The sequence below is a fragment of the Fulmarus glacialis genome, unplaced genomic scaffold, assembly GCF_000690835.1.
Source record: "Fulmarus glacialis isolate BGI_N327 unplaced genomic scaffold, ASM69083v1 scaffold13374, whole genome shotgun sequence".
In the NCBI taxonomy this organism is placed as follows: Eukaryota; Metazoa; Chordata; class Aves; order Procellariiformes; family Procellariidae; genus Fulmarus; species Fulmarus glacialis.
The window spans coordinates 13,441-35,294 of NW_009206162.1; the positions used below are offsets into that span (position 1 = coordinate 13,441).

Below are 21,854 nucleotides of genomic sequence, written 5' to 3' on the forward strand. Positions count from 1 at the left end.
TAGCAAGAAAGCATTTCTGAATTTTAAGCCTCTGCTAAGCCCCAGAGATGAAATCCTGTCCCTGCTGAAGGTCAGTAATAGAACTACCACTTTCACTGTACCAAGAAGCTCTCCTTCTACGAGCTGTTTCCCCAATGCCTGATTTTCATCATTATTTTCAGTCTTGTGGACTTTCATATCCTGGGCCAGGTTTGAAATAGCAATAACATAGGACAATCATTCTTTGAATAAATGCAAATTGGATTAACCATAAACGTTCAAAAGAAAAACTTATTCTCATAAAATGTGCAGACTTAGAAAGGTTGAGAGAGGTATGAGTTGCCACTCTCAGGTACCTCTGTCTATTTACACAGGTTGCCAACTGTGTTCTGTGGGATTTAAGAATGACTGGGTACTTCCTGTACCAGGCAATGGCGTGACCAACTACCACCTTCATTTTACTCCCTGTAATTAGGAGGAGGCTGTAGTGGAAGCAGAAGAAATCAGCCCATACTGGATGATAGGCAGGACATCATAGCTACATCTATACTGTTTTTGAAGAGTGGGCACAAACTTGCCTAACATCCACACTGGACACAAATTAATGTCTGGGCATGGGTATGGAATCAAATGCAGGGGATGGAAAAAAGAGCTTGGCATTGCTTTACTTCCTGGCACTGGCCAAAGCTCCCACCTGCAGCCCAGACTGTTCAGGCACGACCATGGTCATACACGCTCCAACAAGATACACCCCAGGGGGACAGATGAGTTAGCCAGGGCCTTCTTTCCTTAAAGACCTGACATCCCATGCAGAAACACACTATGGAGGATGTAGCCCTCTTGAAGCACTTACGCAGACATGAGATGCAATGCCTGCTCAAGCTTTTCAGTGACTACGAGCCTCGCTCTCCAATGCCATCTAAACATCTTCTACTGTGAAGTACTGAGGCGAATTAAATACAAATTACAGTAAACCGCAAATGAAATAAGAAGACATTACATCAGGCACAAGAAACTTGTGAGCCAGAGATCACTGGAAGCCGGGATAATATTCTGGGGAAGTCACTATATGTTTACCCAGGGTTCATACTCTGCTGGGCATCACAGCGGCTGCTGCTGGAGATGGAAAACACGGGGCTGGAGGAAAGTGGGGTTTAACCTAATACGGCTGGGTCTATGATCATAAAAGCAGCACCTATGAATAAACAGATTAAGGATATAGCTTGGCTTTGGGGAAACATCCAGCCATGTCTCCGAGCTGAGCAGCATCATCAAATCTTCTCTGTGTCATCTAAACCAGAGCAAAGTGAGCCAGGCTTCTCCAGGAGAGAAAAAAAGGAAGCGAGGAGGAGGGCGGCAATCACAGTGCCGCGGTGTCAGCTGTGCCAGCGGCCGACGCCACAACATATCCCTCGGCCGTGATCGGCGGGGCGCCGGCAGGCCTGGCTGGGTCGGGTCGGGCCTGTCTGGGGCGCAGACAATGGGGTCCCAGAGAAGCAGCTGCCCCCCCGGCGTAAGTCAGTGCTTTCTCCACCGCGCATCTGCTGGGTGAACCCTGACATCAGCCCTCACCGCTCCTGTCGCGGGCAGTTCCTGTCTGAAGGAGGGTGGCTGGGGACGTAGTGAGACCCTACATATTTTAAAGAAAGCCATTCGGCCGCCGGCAGGAAAACAGTGCGTTAATTGTCGCACAAGAAAGCCTGATCTCATGAGATAAGACTTTAATCGCAGCTTCCTTGCCCGGGGGGTGCAGATGGCATGGGTTTCACTGCCCCCCCTCCAGCACGCCTCAGGCGCTTCGGCGATCTGCTCCCAATTTTGGATGAACAAATGTCTGACTGGAGAAGTTCTTGGGAATGTATTTTTTCCCCTCCACCTGCTCCTCTGGCTTTCTAAAAACGGAAAGAAAACCGCACGGGAAATAAGAGAGGAAGTCTGGGGTTTAAATCATGCGCTGACTGACATCCTCGATACCTCTACAAAAACCGGGTATCCGCCTTGCTTAGAAACGACTTTTAATCTACTGTCAGAGGATTAATTATCATCAAATCATAAACTCTAAGCTAGAAAGGAAAGATTAAGTGAATTAACTTTCTTCTCCACACAGCCATGCTTTTCTGTCTTGCAATAAATTTCCAGGAGGAAATTCTCCTCCTCCATCAGGAGAAGCACTCCTGGAAGCCACTGGTCCACTCCCAGTGCTGTGCCAGCCAGCACTGTCCCTTGTGCGGCACTGGGCGACAGACAGGCAGGGAACAGAAGAAAACGCCTTAGTAGTGCCTCTCTGCCTGCTCAACTCCTGCATTCATTGAGGCTGAAGTAGAAATAAAATCCACATTTAGGGCAGATGAGGCTTACAGCCTTTACTGAGTAAATGAGGCATCAACCCGGTGCATAAAGTTTGCAGGGGAAAATGCTGCGAGGACCCCGGGAGCAAACAGGAGCCTGTTTTCACCTGCCCTGTTAGTCCTGGCGGTGTTTGGGAAGGACCGTCCTTCCTTATGATGGACTCAACACAGATGAAGCTCTTAGTTGTATCCGTCAGGGAAAGCCCAGCGTTGTGGTGGCTGTGAGCCCCGACCCAGCAGGGCTGCCAGACGCTCCCCCGGAGCTCTTACCCTGCAGTACTCGTCGATGGGCTTCAGCCTCTTCACAGCTACGTCTCGGACATGGCTCCTCCGGAACAGGATCTTGCCTGAGGAGGGAACAGATGAAAGGGGAGGGTTAGGGGCATCGCCTGCCATGCAGGATAGCGCAACAGCACCGAGCAGAAAGGTCAGCAGATGGGGGTTCATCCTGGGCTCCAACCACGGCTGTCGGCAGTGCTGGTGGCTGAGCTCTGCAACCCCGTTATGCCCCCAACAGAAGAGTACCAGTACTGGAGAGGTTCGCACAGCAGCAGCTTTGTGTGACTGCGGCCCCCCCATCGCTACCAGACAGACAGGACGGCACACTCGGAGGAGGTGTGAGCAGCACCGCTCCTGCCCTCGGAGCAAACTGCACAGAAAAACGCTGCGGGGCAGGCGACAGAGGGATGTGGGGCAATAGCTATTATGGGAGCATGCATGGCACCTCTCGCAGCTGGTCTTAAGTTTGCACAGGAGATGCAGCACATGGCCAACAACTACCACAGGCACAGCAGCTCTGAAACCTCAGCGACTGCCGCCGAAGTCCCGCTTTTGTGAGCCGTCAAAAGGGGACCACAGCGACTCACGGGGCAGAGGGAGTTTTTCTGATTTCATCCTGTAGATAATGCAAAAAGTTTTGGTTCCCTTTTAGCGATGGCATTATCCTGGAATGGACCGACACTATGTTATGACTCCCTTCTACTTCGGGGCCGCTTTGCCACATTTGTGCTGGCAGCGCAGGGAGCATCGCTGGGGTGGGATGCGGGTTCCATCTGCACCCCATGCCTGCCCACTCAGCCGCCTCCCACTGCGGATGCTCCTGCCCTTGCAGGCAGACAAACCACACAGCCAGCTCACGAGCAAATACGAGGCTGATGGTGACACAGCCCTTATAAATCTACAGAGGGAAACCAAATAATAGAAGAAAAATAAACAAACTCTCTTTTTTTGAAAGTAAAGAAAATAGTAACCTCAGTGTCTTTACTGGATGACATTTCTGCAAGCAGTTAAGATTAAATAAACGGCTGGGTTTTGTGTGAAACTGATTGTAACAAAGTTTATCAAAATAATCTAGGAGCTGAGTTTCCCCACACACAAGGATGTCATAGAGCTGGTATTTTTTTGGCTTGAAGGGATTATATCTTCATATCCTTTTTTGGTGGTTTTCTTCCCTTTTTCTTTTGTGCTGTATTTCTTTTAATGTAATGAGACAAGAATAAATTATATGTTCTCCTTGTGGTGGAAGAAAATAGTATCTGCCAGCATTATTTAGTCCATGAAATGTCTACGTAAAAAAACCACTGACATATATATACCACCCCCTGCTCCAAACTTCTTCTGCCAACAGGCAAATGAGATACTCATCCATAGATCATGGGATAAGAAAATGGACTAGGAGATGAAATCAGATCCAAAATCTGAATACGTGGCTTTGATTTTGTCATGATTACACAAGCTGAGAGGTTAATGAAACAGCAGCCTTTAACAGTCCAGTAGCAGAGGCTCTAAACCCTCCCAGACTCTGCCCCTTTTGGTTGCCTTTTCCTCCATAGCTGCTAATCTGGAAGGTGTTAAAGCCTTTTGTTTTGGACAGGAGAAAGTGGTTTATCTCCATTCCCAATTCTGGCAGCAAAACAGTTTGTCCTGTGAGGTAAAGCCATTTCCTAGTGCCATAAATTTATCTCTCTGGGTTCCCTGTCGTTATCTCACTACAAAGCTGGTGCTGAGCCATCCCTGTAGGATGCAATGCCACGCGGTCACAGGGGAAATCTTCAATAGGTGTCCGAGACGTTCATCTGAGCTTGAGCGATTTAGTCAATAAGCTGCTGGAGAAGGAAAGTGGCACTTCCATCTCCCTGCACCAACCAACTTTGGACACACCAAAACATTGCTGCTTTCCTGCTTCTCTACCTGGTAAATGGGGAGAACTACCTGCACTTCCAAAACATTTATTATTTCTGATAGCCTTCAGGATCACACTGTACTTGTACTGCATAACTGCAGTAAGCCGCTTTTTTGGGGGGAAGGGGTGTGGAGGTAGCTGTAGAAAAAAATTAGTTCCTTTCTCAATGCTCCAGAAATGCTGGTGTGGGAGATCTTGGTACTTCTTTGCAACTTTTATAAATATACCTCAACGAGAAAGCGACATTTTGGAAACATTCTCACTTTCTGGCTTTCCTGTTTCCAGTTCAAGCTACGAGTCAAAAGTCAAACTGGTGACCATGTAAAAACATACAGGAACCAAAGACCTAAACACGTTAAAGATCTCCTGTAAATGCAATTCAGCTTTGCTAAAGACAGTTTACAGGGAGGCCCAGTCTTCAAAGTAACATAATAAATGAAAGACTCAAACATAAGAAACAAGATAAATATAATAAAGAACGTTATATTAAACACAGATTACAAAAAAAGACCCCAGGATATGATGAGTCTTAATTCAGTCCTTAAATGGAGATGGAAAAATATCAGGATGACTGTGGTGTTAGGACGAAGCAAAGCCCAGAAGGTGCTTCCATTTTTATCCCTTCAGAAAAAGGAAGATTTTCCCTCTGCTACTGGAAGCTGGAAAAGGCTTGATGAGGGCTGTGGGGAAGATCTGTAGCTGCCCAGTCCAGTATGGTATTCAAAACAGATCTGGAGAAGGTTGAGTAGTTTAGAGCACCATGGAGTAGCAGTCAACAAAGAAAAAAGCAAGAAGAAAAACAAGGACACTCCGCAAGCACATCCAGTTCTGGTGGGCAGCAAGGAGGGACCCCCTCACAAATCCTGGGGGTCCTCAGGCAGAGAAGACTCATTGCCAGGGGTACGGAAGCACCTCTAAGGATGGACAACTTCCCAAATGCCCAGCTTCTCCCCTTTTCTGGGAAGACAGACTGTGCTGACAGAAGTTTGGCCAAAGCCATTACGACCGACCAGCAGGAACCACTGCAGATCCAGTACGAGTTACTACTGCTTTCTCTAGTTCCCCCATTTCTACTGGTCTTCCTTCAAAAGCAGGGGAGGTCCCATGGGACTGGAAAAGGAAGGTAACCCGAGAGACACACTCTTTATGCTCTTCAGCCGGGTGCACTGGACACAGACCCCATTAATGGAAAGCTTTGCCTAACGAGGTAGTTAGGGTCGCCGTAGAGAAATAAAGAGCAGGCAGACAGCCCAGCAGCGGGGCACGTAAGAACCAGCGAGGGGCCCTCAGGACGGCAGTGGAAAGGAGCATTTCACGCAGCGCTAACGTGAAGCCAGGAAGTCCCGGGGTGGCCGGTAAATGCAGAACAGCCCAGGCAATTTCCTTGCGAGGGTGGAGTAGTGGTTTATGTGCCGCTTGGCTTTTCCTCTGCGTAGTTTCCACATCTCTAACGAAGGGATCTTCTACTACACGAGTACATAGAGTGCTGCTTCCTCTCTCCTGAATTTTACTGCAGCTCTTTGAAGCCTCCTCAGGCACTACACCCCCGTTTTACAGAAGGACGAGCGGCTTTTTAACCATGCTGCAGCCCAGCTAGGAAGTGAACGGGAAGTCTGTCTCAGACTCAGATGGGAAGCTATAGGCTACGTGGGACGGTGCTGCCTCGTGCTAATATTTCATTCACCAATGTGCCAGGCTTGGACTGGGCCAAGGGAGGTCTGGCACATGTTAGGAAGGGCTCCGAGGACTGCAGCACTGGGAGAGAGCCGTGGGGAAGACACAGGGCTCCAGCCCTGCTGCTAATGCAGGATAACAATATTTATTTTTATCCTTTTTTCTTTAAAGAAAATATTATTCCTAGGAAATTAATGTGGATAAGAGGCAAAGTATCAGGTTTAGCATTGTAGGGGACATCTTAAGTCATCCCTTCATCTCTCTGTATATATATACATGTAGTCTTTAATTCCGCGACCACACACCTCTTCTCCCACAAGACCTCAGTTTCCTCCTGTATACACAGCGGGTGCACAAAGTGGGAAGAATAAAGCTATGCAGGAGACTTTGGCAGCTGCTGATTCTGCAAGCTTAAAGGTATCCTCTCAATATCACTTTATTCCTGCATAACCTCATACTTAGAGTAGCACAGATTTTAACAAGTGCCATGGATCTCAAGAACAAACAGGCTTAAAAGCATCCCAACACTCTGGTCCTCCCACTAGCCTACAGGTCTGTGCTGAACACACCAGAAGGGTCCATAGCCTAATGCTTTGTAATGGTCAAGGACGTGGTTCATGCAGGGAAGAAGCCCAGCTCCTGGTGGGCTTGCTGACACTGTGGAGCACAGTCTGGAGGCAGGACAGCACTGGGCATCACTAGGCAGAGAAGCGCTAGAAGTCCCCGAGGGGATGCCTAGCAGGAGAATCCAGTCTTTCCTCTTCGAGGGAGGTGGACATATGCTATACAGCTCCTGCAATCACAGCAGACACCAGTCACAGCAGCTATTGCCCTAGACTGGAGATTTGTAAGCTCTAAGCCTCTAAAAAAAATCTCCTAATCACACCTTTCACTGCCAAGGAGAGGTGTTGTATATCTAGGCCTCGAGACCTTCTAGAGATGTCTTCATCCCACCACTGTGCCAGTGGCTCAGCCCCGAGCTGCCAGCTTTGCTGCCCGTTGGAGCCAGGCGGTGAGTGGGAGCTGCGGCAGGGGCAACAGGGAGGCAGGGAAATTGCTGTTCATCTCCTTTCCAAATCTACCAGAGAACAGATCCACCTCTTGCTCTTACTCTCTGATTGCTGAGCTTGAGCCTCCTTTCAAGGGATGTCTGGGTGACAGATTGGTCTAAGGACACCAGTTGTTTCATGCACGGAGTGTCTGTCAGAGGTTAGGAAGAGCCCAAACCCAGCATCAAAGGGACGATGGACAAATGCATATTCACATTTAATCTTCTACTTCAAGTCACCATACTTCAGAGGGCAGTACGTGAAGCAAGCCATATGATAAATATTCAACAGCAGACAGCTGAAGACTAATGGGTGCATTAAAAATACTGTAATGTCTCATCTGATTTATGTTTAAGAGACATGTGCTGCCTCTGACTACAGGAGCTCCAGCTGTGGAGGCTCTGCCAGTCAGCTGTCTCCTCAGAGCAGGGAAGAGCTCCTGTTTCTGCCTCTTCACGTTGTTTTTGTTATTGTGCTGTTGGTTCTCTCCTCTTTTTACCTGAGAACCTGGGAGGTACCAGGTTTGCATACATATTGCCAAGCAAGATCAACTTCTCAGAGACAGCCTGCTTATGAGATGAGGTCAGACTCTTTTTGCAGTTACTCTGGGGTTGCATCGATAAAAAAGAGTAAAGAATTTAGCCTTCACGCAGTTACAGGTTCTCCTTTTGGGCTTCCTCCAGTGTAACTAAAACCATTTTGCTGCTCAAGTATTGTTACGAAGGCTTCTACTCCTTACACATAGCTGTTACTATTATTTTTATACACTGAAGAAGCACAGATGTGCAATCAGATATGACACAAATTCCTCTCAACCCATTTAAGCTGTGACATCCACCTCAGGGTCCTGCCTGAAACTCTCAGGCACCTGTCACACAATGTAACTCCCAAATGGAGCATTTAAATATGCACTGCCACCTTGCAATGTAAAATAGATAATTCAACAGCACAACACTATGGGATAGAAGAACAATTTTATGTTTCTCATGGAAATACGTGTGATTGTCAACCAGATGGCAATCTGACAGTGGCCAAAAAAGAGGTGTGTTCCTTACAAAATAATGTCTTACTTTTACATGGGGATCCCAGTTTCCACGGATTGTTTCATCCATGATTTCCTGGAGTCAGAAAGCCAGTGCCAGGGTCCTAACACTGATGGCATTTGCTCCTGACAAAGAAAGGGGAGGGAAATGATTCATATTGTTTCCACCGGTGGGAGGGGGAAGGACTTTTTTAATAAGTAGAAACTCGTGACAGAGTCAGAACTGTTGGCTGAACTTGGCTGCCAAAGAGCCTCAGTTGATAAAGGCCTTTGCTAATCAGCATGAATTACTATGGAAGGTGACAAGAGGTGATGGAGACAGATGGGGCAGCCAGGAAAGCCAACACAAGCAATAACAATATTGCCCTGAGATATGGGGGATGGTGGGAGGGTGTCCTTCTGCACTTGGATCCTGTTTTTAATGTGCATAAGCTGCAATGTTAAAGAAAATCACCAAGAAGCAATAAAGCATGGGAAATAACATGGCTTGTATAAAAGAATATCACCAGGAAAAGAAATCTTCCTCCATTAGAAGTGATAAGCAGAATATGCCCTTATGTGAATAATTGCAAAGGGAAACCAAAGACAGGCAAGAGGTGAGGATGGATTCCCCACCAGCAAAGAGCTCCTACCTCTGAACCTGGCTGCTTTCCACTGTCTGCAGGGGTGGCTGCTATCCTCCAGGGACAACAGCATCAGCTCTAGAACAGCTTTGCTAGTACAGACTTCGGGAATTCAAGCACCAGGCACAGCTGGAAAGCCATGAGTACCAATGCTGAAATTAAGGAGTGACAGATGGGGGCCACGGGGCGCAAATCTCAAGCTAACAGCTCTGTTACTGTTTGTACAGTGTTTTGCATAAGCCAAGAGCTACTTCATGTTGCTCTATGTCCTGCTGCTATCACCCAAACAACCCATTGCTCCTGTAATCTCCTCTTCAGCTGCCCCAGCTGCAAATCTCCCATCTCTCCAAAGCAAGGCAGGAATCATGATGCAGGCAAATTATGCACTGTTTGGTCTGGAAAGGGCAGGCAAAAGTGCTATAAAAATATCCTTTCAATTTTCTTACTGTGGGTCGGCTCTCTCTGTATTGGTCTGCATGCACCAGCAAACCCGAAGAGATCCATCACCTTGCTTAAACCAACTTTACCAGCAGAGTACAGCAAAGTAAAGAATCTACCCCACACAAGAGGATCTCAGTGTGAGCACAAGTCCCCAGATCCCTTAAAACTGAACTTTCCAGTCTGTGAGTGGTTGCAAAATGTTGGGAGTGTTGATTCAGTGAGCAAAGTCTTCAATTTCTGCAGTGAAATCAGTGCCTCCTCAAACTACACAGCTCAGGTTCCCCAAGGTGGAAAGTGAACTCATTTGTAATTACTGGTTGCAAGTGCTACATTAGCCTGCAAGCAGCCAACTGCTTGTAATTGCAGAAAGCAGTCAGTTTGTCCGAGGAGAGAGGGAGAATGGCATTTATACCTGCAGCCAGCAACACCGGCAACTGGCACACCCTCACCCGGAGGAACCGACCTGATGAAAATTCCGAGGCCCACAGAGACGAGGAGGAGCCAAAAGAGGGTCACGTCTTCAAAACATCCGAGAAACACTGCCTTAGGAAACAGCACGGCTTCCTCACACAGAGGATGCAGGAGTGTCCCCCTCTTTGCATACAGTCTTTGCTATGCTGGGAGCAAAAGGCTCAGAAAAACAGGAAAGCCTATTCAGATCCAAAGCATCACCCTTGCCTATGCATACTTCTCCCCTAAGATAAGAATCTGCACACTTACACATCCACTGCACCCTGCGTCTTGTTGAACATCCTCCAAAAAGATCCGTTTCCAAATATCCAGGACCATCTAACATGCGGAAACATCAGGGCTTAAATAACAATCAAACTGTCTAGACCCTATACCAAACTGATCAGAGAAATGTCAACCACTACACCTCATCGCTGAAACATTTGGTTTTCCTCCTGTATCAGCTGATGCCAGTGTCCTGTTTTCATCTAGGTAGTTAGTGGCTCCTAACCTGTGATCTCCAAATCACTAGTGGTCCACAGAGTGTGCAGAGCTGTGTTCAAGAGTAACTTTCACTCCCTGGCCAGTGTGAGAATGATGTGGATCACTGTATGTTGGTCCAACAAGTTTGGGAACCAGCAGCCCCTGTTTATGTCACGTATTTGCTGGTGAACACGCCTGCATCATCCGAGCCACTCCAGCTCCTGACCCCAGAGTGGGAAAAGGCAAGAGCCTCTCAAATGCCTTTGTGCCACCTTAACCATGAAAAATGCTCTTCCTGAAGGGCAAGACCATGCCCCTGTAGCTACACTAACTAAACTCTTCCTCTGCTCTTTCCAAAAACACATCAAGTACCACCTTGCTCACTGGGGTCTGTTGAAGTCAATAGGAGTCTTTCTACTGACACTTGGTGGTATGGACCCTCACGGAAGAACCATATGGTCCCGCCTCAATCTTTTAAAGCCGGAGCCTTAACGATTTGAGCCTATTAAAACATTTGCACTGTCTTATAAGCTCTTATGAGACTTGTCATTAATGCACGCGCTGGTGTGACACTAAGCCCGAGACACTACCTCACAGACACTGGGCCAGTGCCAGCCTCGCCGACAGGGAGCCTTTGAGCTCCATCCACTGGGGTCAAAGACCTTGCAGCAAGGTCACTGGAGGGAGGTGGATTTGCACCGTACCCTTGCCAAACTACACTGGAAAAGCTCAGTAAGGTCCTAGCCACATCCTTTGGCGTGACTGGCAATAACACTGCTTGGGAGACTCCACCCTTAAGCTGGTTGAGAACCGGCACTGTGAATAAAATAATATTTGCACTCACACCACGTAGATCAAAGTTATTATTACTAGGAGGTAGGTCATGCAATAACGCAGTGCTATGGCATATACTCTTACAGGAACATTGCAGGTAGAAATTGAGGAGTAGGGATGCCAAGGTGGCTTCACAAGGTCACAAAATGAGCACACACTAATGAAAGCAATAAAGCCAGTCCCTAGATCTCTCTGCTGATTGCATGCAGAATGAAAATACACTACCTTAGCATCTGGGGCCAGAAAATCTTTCTGTTCAAACATTTATTCTAATAAAAAACAAATCCTCAATTTCTGCCACAAACGAGACAAAATTCTCTCCTGTGGTAGACCTCGATTAAGTCAGCTGCCAGGTACAAGTCCCATATTAGAGGAGGTGAAATTCAGCAGATTGGTAGGGACAGTGCTCCTCAGAGCAGTTGTGGTATTTGGAAGGCACCAATTAACACAGAAATTAAACAAACAACGCAGCGGCAAACATAACTAGGCATCTGTGCCTGTCAGAGGCTGGAACTCAGAGAGCAGTATTCAGAAATGAAATCCCCTGTGCTTTGCAAAACAGAGCACTGTTCTCTCTTTCCAAAGAGTAGTGCGCTCCTGGAGTCCTCTAAGCAAAACCCCTGACTAGTTTTCAGCTGAAGTTTCAGTAGACAACGACACGCACAGAAGCAAGCCGTTGAATGACCAGACCAAAGCTGGCCAGCCTCTGAGTCAGGAAGCTCATCTGCAGACCAAGACACCATCTCAAACCACAGGCATCATTCCCTGGTTCCAGACATGTCTTTTTAGTATGTCTTACCTTTTTGTGTCATTAAGACAATCTCTGGTAGGGATTTCTTCTCTGCCTGCTCTGATCCCTGATAAAGCTACTGTTGATTTCAAAGGCTCATGAGCGAGTGCTTTAAGGCAGGGATGGCCGATTACTCTGTGTAACAGCAGAAGAGAGATGGGCACTTTCATTTCCAGCACATGTTGGGGGTCTGACCGGTGCGGTCATGTTTGCACCTCTCTGCGCTGACTCCGAAGTCAGACCTGCACCCTTTCGCCTGCCTCCTCTGTGCTCGCAGCACAATAACCCAGCTGGGACGTGCGATCTGGCTACATCACCTGTTGAAACAGCCTTTGGGTCAGGTCTGTAGCCAGGCCACCCAGCAGCATCTCCTCTTTATCTCTTGACCATGAAGCCACCCTTATTGCCCCTTCCCAGCTGATGGACGCACAGCTAACCCACTCCTTTGGCAGGCAGTGGACACCATGATCCATGTGGGTGCATGTAGCCTGCACCAACACAAGCCAGTGTCCAGTCACTCGTCCTCTCAGGGACAGCAAAGCTCACTCAGATTGCTCCACCTTGGCTGCATGACTAAGAGCACTCACACCAGCAGCTACCACAGCTCACCGATGCACAGGAACAGGGAAATGATTTTATAATTACTTATCAGATAACCCGCCTCCTTCACAGCCAGCTCCTTCATGTGCGAGCACTTCAGCCATTTCCAGCTCAGGCCACTTAATCCAAACTACGCTCACGTGTGACTTGGCACAAGCAGTGCCTGCTGATGCCAGAAGACAGCTGAGGACAATCTCCCTGAAAAATTCCTCTCAGTTCCTCCACGTCCAAGTAAATGCGGTGTTAAGGGTGTGAGAGCACCCCGGAGGACAGAGCTGCTGCCCTGGGGCTCAGGGTGTAGGGTGCTGAGCATCCCCAGCCTTCCAGGGCCAACTTCTCCTGCGTTCAGCAAGGTGCTTATGTCCGATCAAAGGAGGAAACGGCACTGTCAGATGTCAACAGCTTCACCCACTGCAGAATAAAAAGCCTCTTTCAGGGATTAGTGCTCTAAGCAATTACACGCCCCATGAAAGGAAAAGTGCCTTCAACCAAGGTGACAGCAGGACCCTAGGACTATGCACGCTTTTGTTTCCCTATCACGGTTAATATGGCCTTTTCATTTCCCAGGGAGAAGAAAAAAAGGTGGACTGGAAACTAATGTTTTGTTATTTTTTATTTTTAATAAGGATTGCTAGGCCAGCAGCCTAAAAACATGAAAATAACCCCAACTTTATTGCTATCAAAGAAAAAACAGTATCATGAATAGGCTCAGAAATCTGAATTAGGAATGGGAGCTGATAATTACCCTTTTGGGCCCTGATAATTGCATTTGAAGCCATGGAGACACTGAGCAGCCAAACGGGACTGCTAACGAAATCCACACCATCAAACAAACTGGTCTTTCTCTCCCTGTGCCACCACACAGGAATGGCAGCTCCCCAAATGCTGTTTGCCTTTGTGTCCTGGTGTGCAGTGCTGCGCAGGGCTGGCCAGAGGTACAAAGTTGCACTATTGGGTACCTCAGATAACCCCTCTGAGGTGGTCCAGCCTGCAGACTTGTGGTCTCCAAGTAGAAGGTCAAGAATGGACAGATGCCATCTCCTCCACTTCTAGACGGAGGATCACCATCTATGTGTTTAGCTGCTACAATGCCAGAATGCAGCCTCACTGGTAGTTTTAACACACTAAAAAGGGACAGAAGATTAGTCCACTTTCTTGCAGTGAGGTAAGAGTGTTGCATTTGGTTAGGTCAAAGATCTCTGTAGTCCAGCTCCCTGTCTACAAGAGTGGCCAGTAAAAGATAGGCAAGAGATTCAAGAACAGGACACATGTAATGGGATCCTTCTCCTGATACACACTCCCCATTCCTGCACATCAGTGGTTAGACTTTTTTGGAATTAGAAAATAATTTTTAGCAACCAGTGTTGGCTCCACCCTACAGAAACTGCTCTAGCACATTTTTGAACCCACAGATATTGTGGTCCCTACAGAGTCCTCTGGAAATGAATTTCATATTTTAATCACACGGCATGTGATTACATACTTCCTTTTGTTCACTTTAAGCTTGCTTTCCAAATTTCACAGGCTGCACCTGGTTTTTACACTCTGAGAAATAAAAATAATCATGTCCTCCTCGCTCTCTCAAATTCTTTGTGATTTCACAAACTTCTACTCTATCCCAACCATCACCTTTATTCCAGACTGAAGACTTTTAGTCTATTTATTCCCCTCATACAGAAGCCAATTCACCTCTGTAATCACCTCTGTCATCCTTCTCAGCACCTTACTTTATTATAAACCCTTTCTGAGAGGCAATGACCAGACCTGCACACGGTATTCATGACGTGGGGAAATAGTGGATTTCCGCAGCTGAAGCTCTGGGTTTTGTTCCCCATTCTTTGCCTAATTCTTTCAAACACCACCTTTGGCTTTCCAACTGCTGCTGACTGTTGAGCTGCAGTTTTCACGGAAACATCCTCAGAACTACTGAAATCTCCTCCCTAGATTGCAACGATCCTTTTTCTTCCCCCCATAGCACTGCTTTGTGCTTACCAACACCAAACTGCCTTTTTACCATAAATATCATGAGATCCTCCTCCAACTTTTGGCAGTCAGCTCCAAATTTGAGTATCCTAAGTAAATTTCATGATCAGCTAAGTTAGTTATACCACTAATACCCTCTTTTGCAGGTCCTGGGTTGAACAGCACAGATTCTAGAACAGATCCTTCAAGAATCCTTGCTGGTAAAACCAGGTTTCTTTTTGGATACGAAGTTTTTAAGTCTTCATCCCCAGAGGATGCATCATTTTAAACTGTGGGCTCATTTGCACCTATTGGCTTTCAATCCCCTATTTAAAAAACTTGCCTGTAACATTTTTAATTTCAAATGTCAGAAACCAAGGATTATTGTTAATGTCCACAAATGCCAAAGCATCCATCCTTAAATGAAGGCTCCAATCTGGCAGAAAATAAGCTTACAGCCTATGTCAGTCATACATCAAATAACAAGAAAGGCTGTTAATATAATTATCTTCTTACTGCTATTTTGGGAGGCACAGTAGGTTTTGATGGAGCTTGTAGTAATAGGATCTCTTATTCCATAATTTACGAGCATGTCTGTCTTGAACAATTTTCCACATGGGAAATTAATCACATTCTGCCTAATGGGAGGAAAAATACCCCTTTGCAGTTTGAATTGGATTTGCCATGGTCAATTGGATGTGGGATTCTTCTTTATCCCTACTCATAATCTGAGGTGTAGTGTTGCCATCCAGAATTCACTGTGTTAGACTCCAAAGATGGAGATATTTCACTGACGGGTGATACTTTTATGCAATGCCCACAATGAAATAAGTCAAATATACCAGCAAGGCACAGCCACAAAATTGGATTGTGGCATGTGTCAGGGATTGTAGACAATTATTGCAGAAACTACCTTGTAAATTTCAATTGCAGCTTCTGTATAGTCCACCAAAGTGTACTTCGGTGTTACTTCTGTGAAAAATACTCAGGCCAGATTTAGGAAGCAGGCACCAGTAGACCTACGCAGATCACCTGGAGTCAGGCCAGGATGACACGGCTGATCTGGCTTTGCTCAGGACCGCACTCGGCAACGCACTCAAGCCACCATTTCACAGACCCATGTTCTGATTTGGAGGAGCGAAACAAGTTCCTGGGTCTCACAACTACTTAAAACGTTCATCATCCTCCCTCTGATGTGCACCTGTATCTCGGTCGTACAACAGGAGTGAATTTAGCTAAGGCAATGGGTTGCATACTTGAAATCACAACACCAGCAGCTCCACTTGGTACAGGAGTGCAAGACCTCTCAGCAGAGCCACGGCCCATCCAAAGATGCACCACCGGGCACGAGGTCCCTGGAGACGTGACCGGATGCTGACGGTCACTAAATACTGGGGCCATGCTGCAGTTCTGAATGACACAGGTCAAGGTATCAATGACAACTCAGGGACTCACAGGTCTCATTCAGGTGTACAAGACAGACATTTATTCCTGCAGGTAAACTCCTGCAAGAGACCACAAGGAATTGAATTGAAGGTTCCCCATGTGCCAGGCTAATGACTCATCTCCACAGGCACTCAAGAATGAACTGTCCAGAAATTGGGGCTGGCCTTCCCTAAGGTTTTTGCTGAGATAATTTGCCAAATTTTAGTTCAGGTTCAGATTTTAATCCCTTCCTCTCTCCTCATGAAACACCCAGTGTGCAAAGCGAACGTGCTGGTGCCGATTCATCTCCACTGTGTATCTCAGAGACACAATTCTGCTTGGAAAATCCCAATTTTGCTTTCAGTTCCAGTGGAAATGGGTCAAGAAAGAGAGACTGAGAAAGCGTGAGGGAAAATAAACCATAAAACTAACACTTCACCCGGCACCAGAGATAAAGAAGGTGTTTCCAGGTAGCAGGAAAGGAATCCAAAGAGATCCACGTCTCTGGGATCCCTTGACTTTGCCATTAAGAAGCAGATCACAAAGTTATTCAATGTTTCGTTAAGGCTGAAAGACTAAAGGAAAACAGGACGGCTTAAAGTAAAAAGGAGTAATCGTATGACTGGAAACTATGAGTGCCCCTAGCCAAGCACCCAAAGGAACTGAGTAATGTTCATTAGTCAGTGACTTTATTAGTACTTGGGACTTTCGACTGCTGAGCAAGATTTAGACTGAAAAGATATTCTGGGCCTATTTATGCTACTCTATTTATGTTTGGACGGAATTCAGCCTCACCCCACGTAATATTTTTCCACGCTGATTTGAGCAGAACGAGCCCTCACTTTTTCCCTGGGCAGAGTAAGAGTGGGTCCCTTCTCGGGATCAGAACGGTGGAAATGTCACTTCCCAACCAGCAGTGTGAGGGCAGGGGGACATGGCTGGAGAGGAGCGGTCCTTCTGCAAGCAACCTGAAGATATTTTCCAAAATACTTATTCCCAGAGCAGAAATCCACCATCCCAGACACTGTACAAACACAAGACAGTTCTCGAGATTAATTTGTTCACAATCAAAATGCTCAGTTGGCTTTTGGATAAGTTAATACATAGCAGAGAGGTGCCGAGCACCTGAATTAACACTGGGCACCTGTGCAAAAGAAAATCTAGGTCACACCTCAAAACTACCTGACTGCAAGAAATACGCAGCATTAAAGGCCGCCTGTTCAGCAGCTTGGTGATGCTGCACTTGCCACAGCAACGTTGGGTAAGATTCAACCACTGGTAAGGTCCTGTGTATGAAAGGATGGGGATGGGGAGAGAAGGGAAGCAGGACCAATGGAGCCCAGCGCTGGGCACCCAGCGGCCCACACCATGCAGCAGAGCCTTCCACTGCACTCATCTTGCACAAGAGAGTATTACTTGCTGTGTTACATAAAACTATGGTGTTGCAAACGGATTTGAAAGATTCGGCTTTTTTCTTATAGACAGAGAAGAGAAAAAGGAGGAAGTAAAAAACGTTTCTTGCAACTGCTACAATGATTGCTCTGTGACATGAGACCTTCTGAATGCAACATTCATACGTGTACACTTCAAAGAGCACATTCAACTGAGGGACTGGTGTTGTGGTGACAAGAATTATACTGGTGCCACTTACAAATCAGAGGGCTGTTGTCCAGACATCATGGGGTTTGGACTAAAAACCTGGAGTAGTTTAGGAAAACATTAGATCTTGAGAAGTTTCTACTACTGGGTAGACCAAAATTCTTCTCTTTGAGGCCGAGATCTTACAACCACAAACTACTGACCCTTCATGTCCAATCTCTACACACTCTAAATTAATCTTCATCACAATCTTTTTACAGTATGGCTCCAAATAACCAAATCACGGAAATACAGCACTGGAAAAGAGCTCAAGAGACCAGCAAATCCATTACCCTGATTCATGTCACAATCAACTCTACCTATAGCACTACTGAAGAAGTCTGTTTAACCTGTAGTTATAGACCTCCAAAGATAGAGACTCCTCACCTCCTCAGTCAGTCCAAATCCAAAATCACCTCTCCAATGCACTACAAGTAAGAAGGATGCGCATTCAGTATATTTAGGCCACGAATAAAAGTTTAGGTCTGATTCACCACTGTGTTTCCTCCTTTCACCTGGTCTAGGCCCATGGTTTCAGTCAATCTACCTTAGCACACACTCAAGTAACGAGCAGTTCCAATGACCTTGCTCTCCAAGGTGAACCTGACGTGATGAGGAAGGGACACAGTGAGGAGAAGACCAACAGGGGGCAAAGGACTATGCACAATGAGCCTGATTACTTGTTAAAGACCTTAACCAGAGCGTAGGGGAATTAAAAAGAGTTTTTCCACTTACTCACTGATACTGTGTCAAGCCTTATCTTACACACGCATCTTCAGCATTTCGTAAGTATGCACTTTCCAGTCTTCTCATTTTCCCTTCTCTGAAGCGAGAGCCATCTGAATCCCAAGCAGATCCTTAAATCACTCTGAGTCAATACACAAACCTTGTTTCAAGTACCTTCTTTTTCATGTTATTTACCCAGAAGCAGTACCAGATGAGCCTTTTTCACAGGTGTTTCTTTTGTAGTTCAGCAGAAAAAAAAAATGTTTCTTTGGATGACACTGTTTTCCACATTGTTTACTTTAACTCACATTTTATTAATTTTTGTCCATGTGCCAAGAGGGCAAGACAGGTGCATTTCAGATATTGCATTGGAGTATAATTAAATAACTATTACTTCAAAAAGAGGGCACTGAAATGACCTTTTTGAAAATATTCACAAAACAAAGAATCTAAACTTTTTTCTGATATTTTTGAAGGCATGCAGAACATTTTGCTGTTAATGACAAGCAGATCAATCCCCTGCAGTCAACTCTTCAGACAGCTCAGCTGCCTGGGAGTGATTCAGGAGGGTCACTTCTGAATCAGCTCAACAAGTCAGGTTGCTTTAGATCATCTTATAACCCCCAGGAAACCTGCATCACTAACAAACCACAGAATAAACCCAGAGCCCCTGAGGAACCCCAGGCATCGCAAATGGTGAAAAGAAAAATTCTTTCTTGGCCCTTTCTAGGCACTGCAATAGGGAAACGCTGCAGAAAGGGAAGCGCACATTTCCGAATGAAAAAGCCGTTAATGAAAGCAGAGTCTGGCCCTGGGACTAGCATGGATCAGAACCAAACTGAGTGACATCGGAGCCGATGTCTCATTGCTGCGAGTGAGAACCCAGCCCGGCTACGCCACAAGATTAGAACCATATGCAGCATCATTGAGCCTCTGGGGGACAGCAAACCGTTTCAGGCGAGAGATGAGAGAAGAAAAGAGAGGAGCGTGGGGGGACAGTCCCTTCATCACATGCTGGCATTGAGATGGACCCAAAGGACTTCAGAAAGGGGCACAAACACCCGTGCTGGCTACTCTGCAGCACCACAAGGTCCTATGTGTGGCTCATGGGGCTGAGGAAGCCAAGAGAAGCTGCGTCCTTGTGCTGGAAACAAGCAACGTGTAAGGAGGACAGAAGCAAGAGACAAAAGTTAATGGGACTGAAAAGGATTATCCCCCCCTCCCCAAGGACCCACAAGTAAATACAGGTTTTCCTGCAAGCATACTGATGCTCTTGACACTCAGGGTAATAGCTTTCCTTCCGTTGTATTAAAATAGCTAACCAATTTGAAACAGAAGTCAAATTTCCAAACATACACACACAAAGACACACCAGGAACACACTGACACTTTAGAAAACAGGAGCCGGGGTCAGATGACACTTGGGCTCTTCTGAAAATTTCCTGCTGGAGTCTTTCACGCTGTAAAACTATCCTGAAATAATTCGAACACTCCAGGCGGAAAAGCCAGCTGCTTCCCTAGGTCAGCCGGAGACCTGCTCTTGAGATCCTTTGCTTGCTCACCCAAAATAATAATCATGTTCTTGGGAAGGAGGCTTTCACTGCCTTCCCCAACACCCAGAAAAAGCCCAGTCTGTGATCCCCATATGCCAGCGGGAGGTTCCTACACCGTCTGCACCAACCTCTGCTTGCACGAGGCTGTGTTTTACAAGCCCGAGAGCACTGCTTTGAAGGAGGACAAAAAGGGAATGAGAGACTGTAAATCGCCTGGGAAGAGCTGTGCTTTGCTCTCCCATGCCGCTCTCAGTCCTACACCCACGCTCTTTTAGTGTGGTACCAACGTCAAGACAAACTGTGCCTTGGGCAGCTTAATCTAAACCAGGCTCTTGTGGGAAACAGCCAGGCACTGCCAGGAGGAGGGACGGGGCTCCCACCACCTCTCCTTCCTCACGCCATACTGCAAAAGCCACAGATCACCCTAAGCCACCCCTGCCAACTGCCTCAGCCCTTTGATGCCCAAATTCATACTCCCTCCTGTATTCTGAGGATGCAGCGGTGAACCATCCTCTCTTTAGTTATGCTATTGCACACAGCAGCAGCCAAGAACCAATTTTTCCTTTGCAAAGAAATCACTTCACCATAATGTAGTAAATTTACTCCCCGGTAATTAAAACGCTTAAGCTCCAACTCACACTTCCAAGCATTTGCTCAGAAGGGAGGAAAACTAACAAAAACACTCATAGCCTCACCAGAACCACCCCTGTGAAAGGCCTAATTCCCTATATTGCTTTAATTAAAAGCGGATGAATAGCAGCCTAGAAACCTTTAAGAGAAATAAAGTCAATCTATAGGCTTATGAAAATAAAACAGGAGGAGGGAAACAAACACAAAAATCCTGCCAGTTTTAGGGCTTACCAGAGGATTATAACATCTGGACTCTCTTTTCAAGGGGAGGTGAACCGGGGAGTGGACAGTATGGAGAGGACACAACCACCTCTGGGAGCGAGTGTCAGGCGCGGGGAGCTGGTGATGGGAGAAGAGGAGCAGAAACCTGCAGAGAGGCAACACCCTTGCCCGCATGTTTCTGTCTTCACAGCTGCCTGGAGGAACGCTCCTATCTGCTGACACCGTGGAACAAAGGATCTGGTTTAATTGCAAAAAAAAAAAAGGGGGCCCAGGGGGAGAAAATCCTAACAGATGATGAGTATAACTGACCTCCAGTGAAACAGAGAACAACTTGGTGAGGAATAATCTAATCCATAAGAGCAAAGTATTTATCATCACTGTCACAGCAAGAGACCACCCTGCTCCAGAGGACATCTGCAAACAGATGTGTGCTTGGAGGCTTTAAGCACGGCAATAAAGGCATAGGTAATTACAGAGGGACCTTAGTGCTGCAGTATTTGAGTGCTACACAATGTTTTACAGATTTATTCTTGTAACGCCACGGGGAGATAAGGCAATTCTAGTTTGTCTCTTTTTTCCCCCAATAAAAGAAGTGCAGTGTGTGTGGTGGTATATTTGGACCCTCTGTATCCCACCTGAGTCACAGATCTTCTGTCTCCTATATGTAAAGCACCTCTAGCAGCAGGGAAAACTAGGGATGAGTCTTGGACAGAATTAATAACTAAACATGGGCTTAACTGCTGATTCCCAAGATCACACACTATGGTTGGGGACAGAGAGAAATTGAAACCGAGCCCCCTAAGTGGGCTCCAGCCCCCCGCAGCCCCCCCTCACCTGCTCCCACGTGCCCAGGCTAAGCCCACGCGTGGCGGTGGGTGCAGGACATCTTCTCTGGGGCTTCACAGGAGCAGTATTGACACATGCCCAGCATGCACGCGCAGAATGAACCAAAGTCGATTGTTTTTCCGCTTGGGCCAGAGAAAATTAAAACCTCGTGAAAGTCACTTTGTCTTAGAAAGAAAGCAAATTTACTTTGCTTAGCTTTATTACATCTTAGCCTTCTTATCAGTTTGATTTCATTCTTAAGTCGTTTGAAACCCTAGTGTCATATAATCTGGCAGCTACAGTGATGGGCTTTATACAGAAAAACACAGGGAAAGGGTTTTCAAAAGCACTCAGCCCCACTGTGACTGCTCCTGCTGC

At 46.6% G+C, this 21,854-nt stretch overlaps 1 protein-coding gene across 1 annotated transcript in view; it reads right to left on the reverse strand.

Annotated features, from left to right (window-relative positions):
* LOC104075221 (SH3 and PX domain-containing protein 2A-like) overlaps nucleotides 1-21,854 on the reverse strand; it is a gene marked incomplete at its 3' end in the record, with an annotated part of 75,297 nt that overhangs the window by 7,062 nt on the left and 46,381 nt on the right. The window contains exon 4 of the mRNA XM_009575650.1: nucleotides 2,598-2,674. Within this exon, the coding sequence (XP_009573945.1) occupies nucleotides 2,598-2,674 (77 nt within the window). The remainder of the gene's footprint in view (nucleotides 1-2,597; nucleotides 2,675-21,854) is intronic.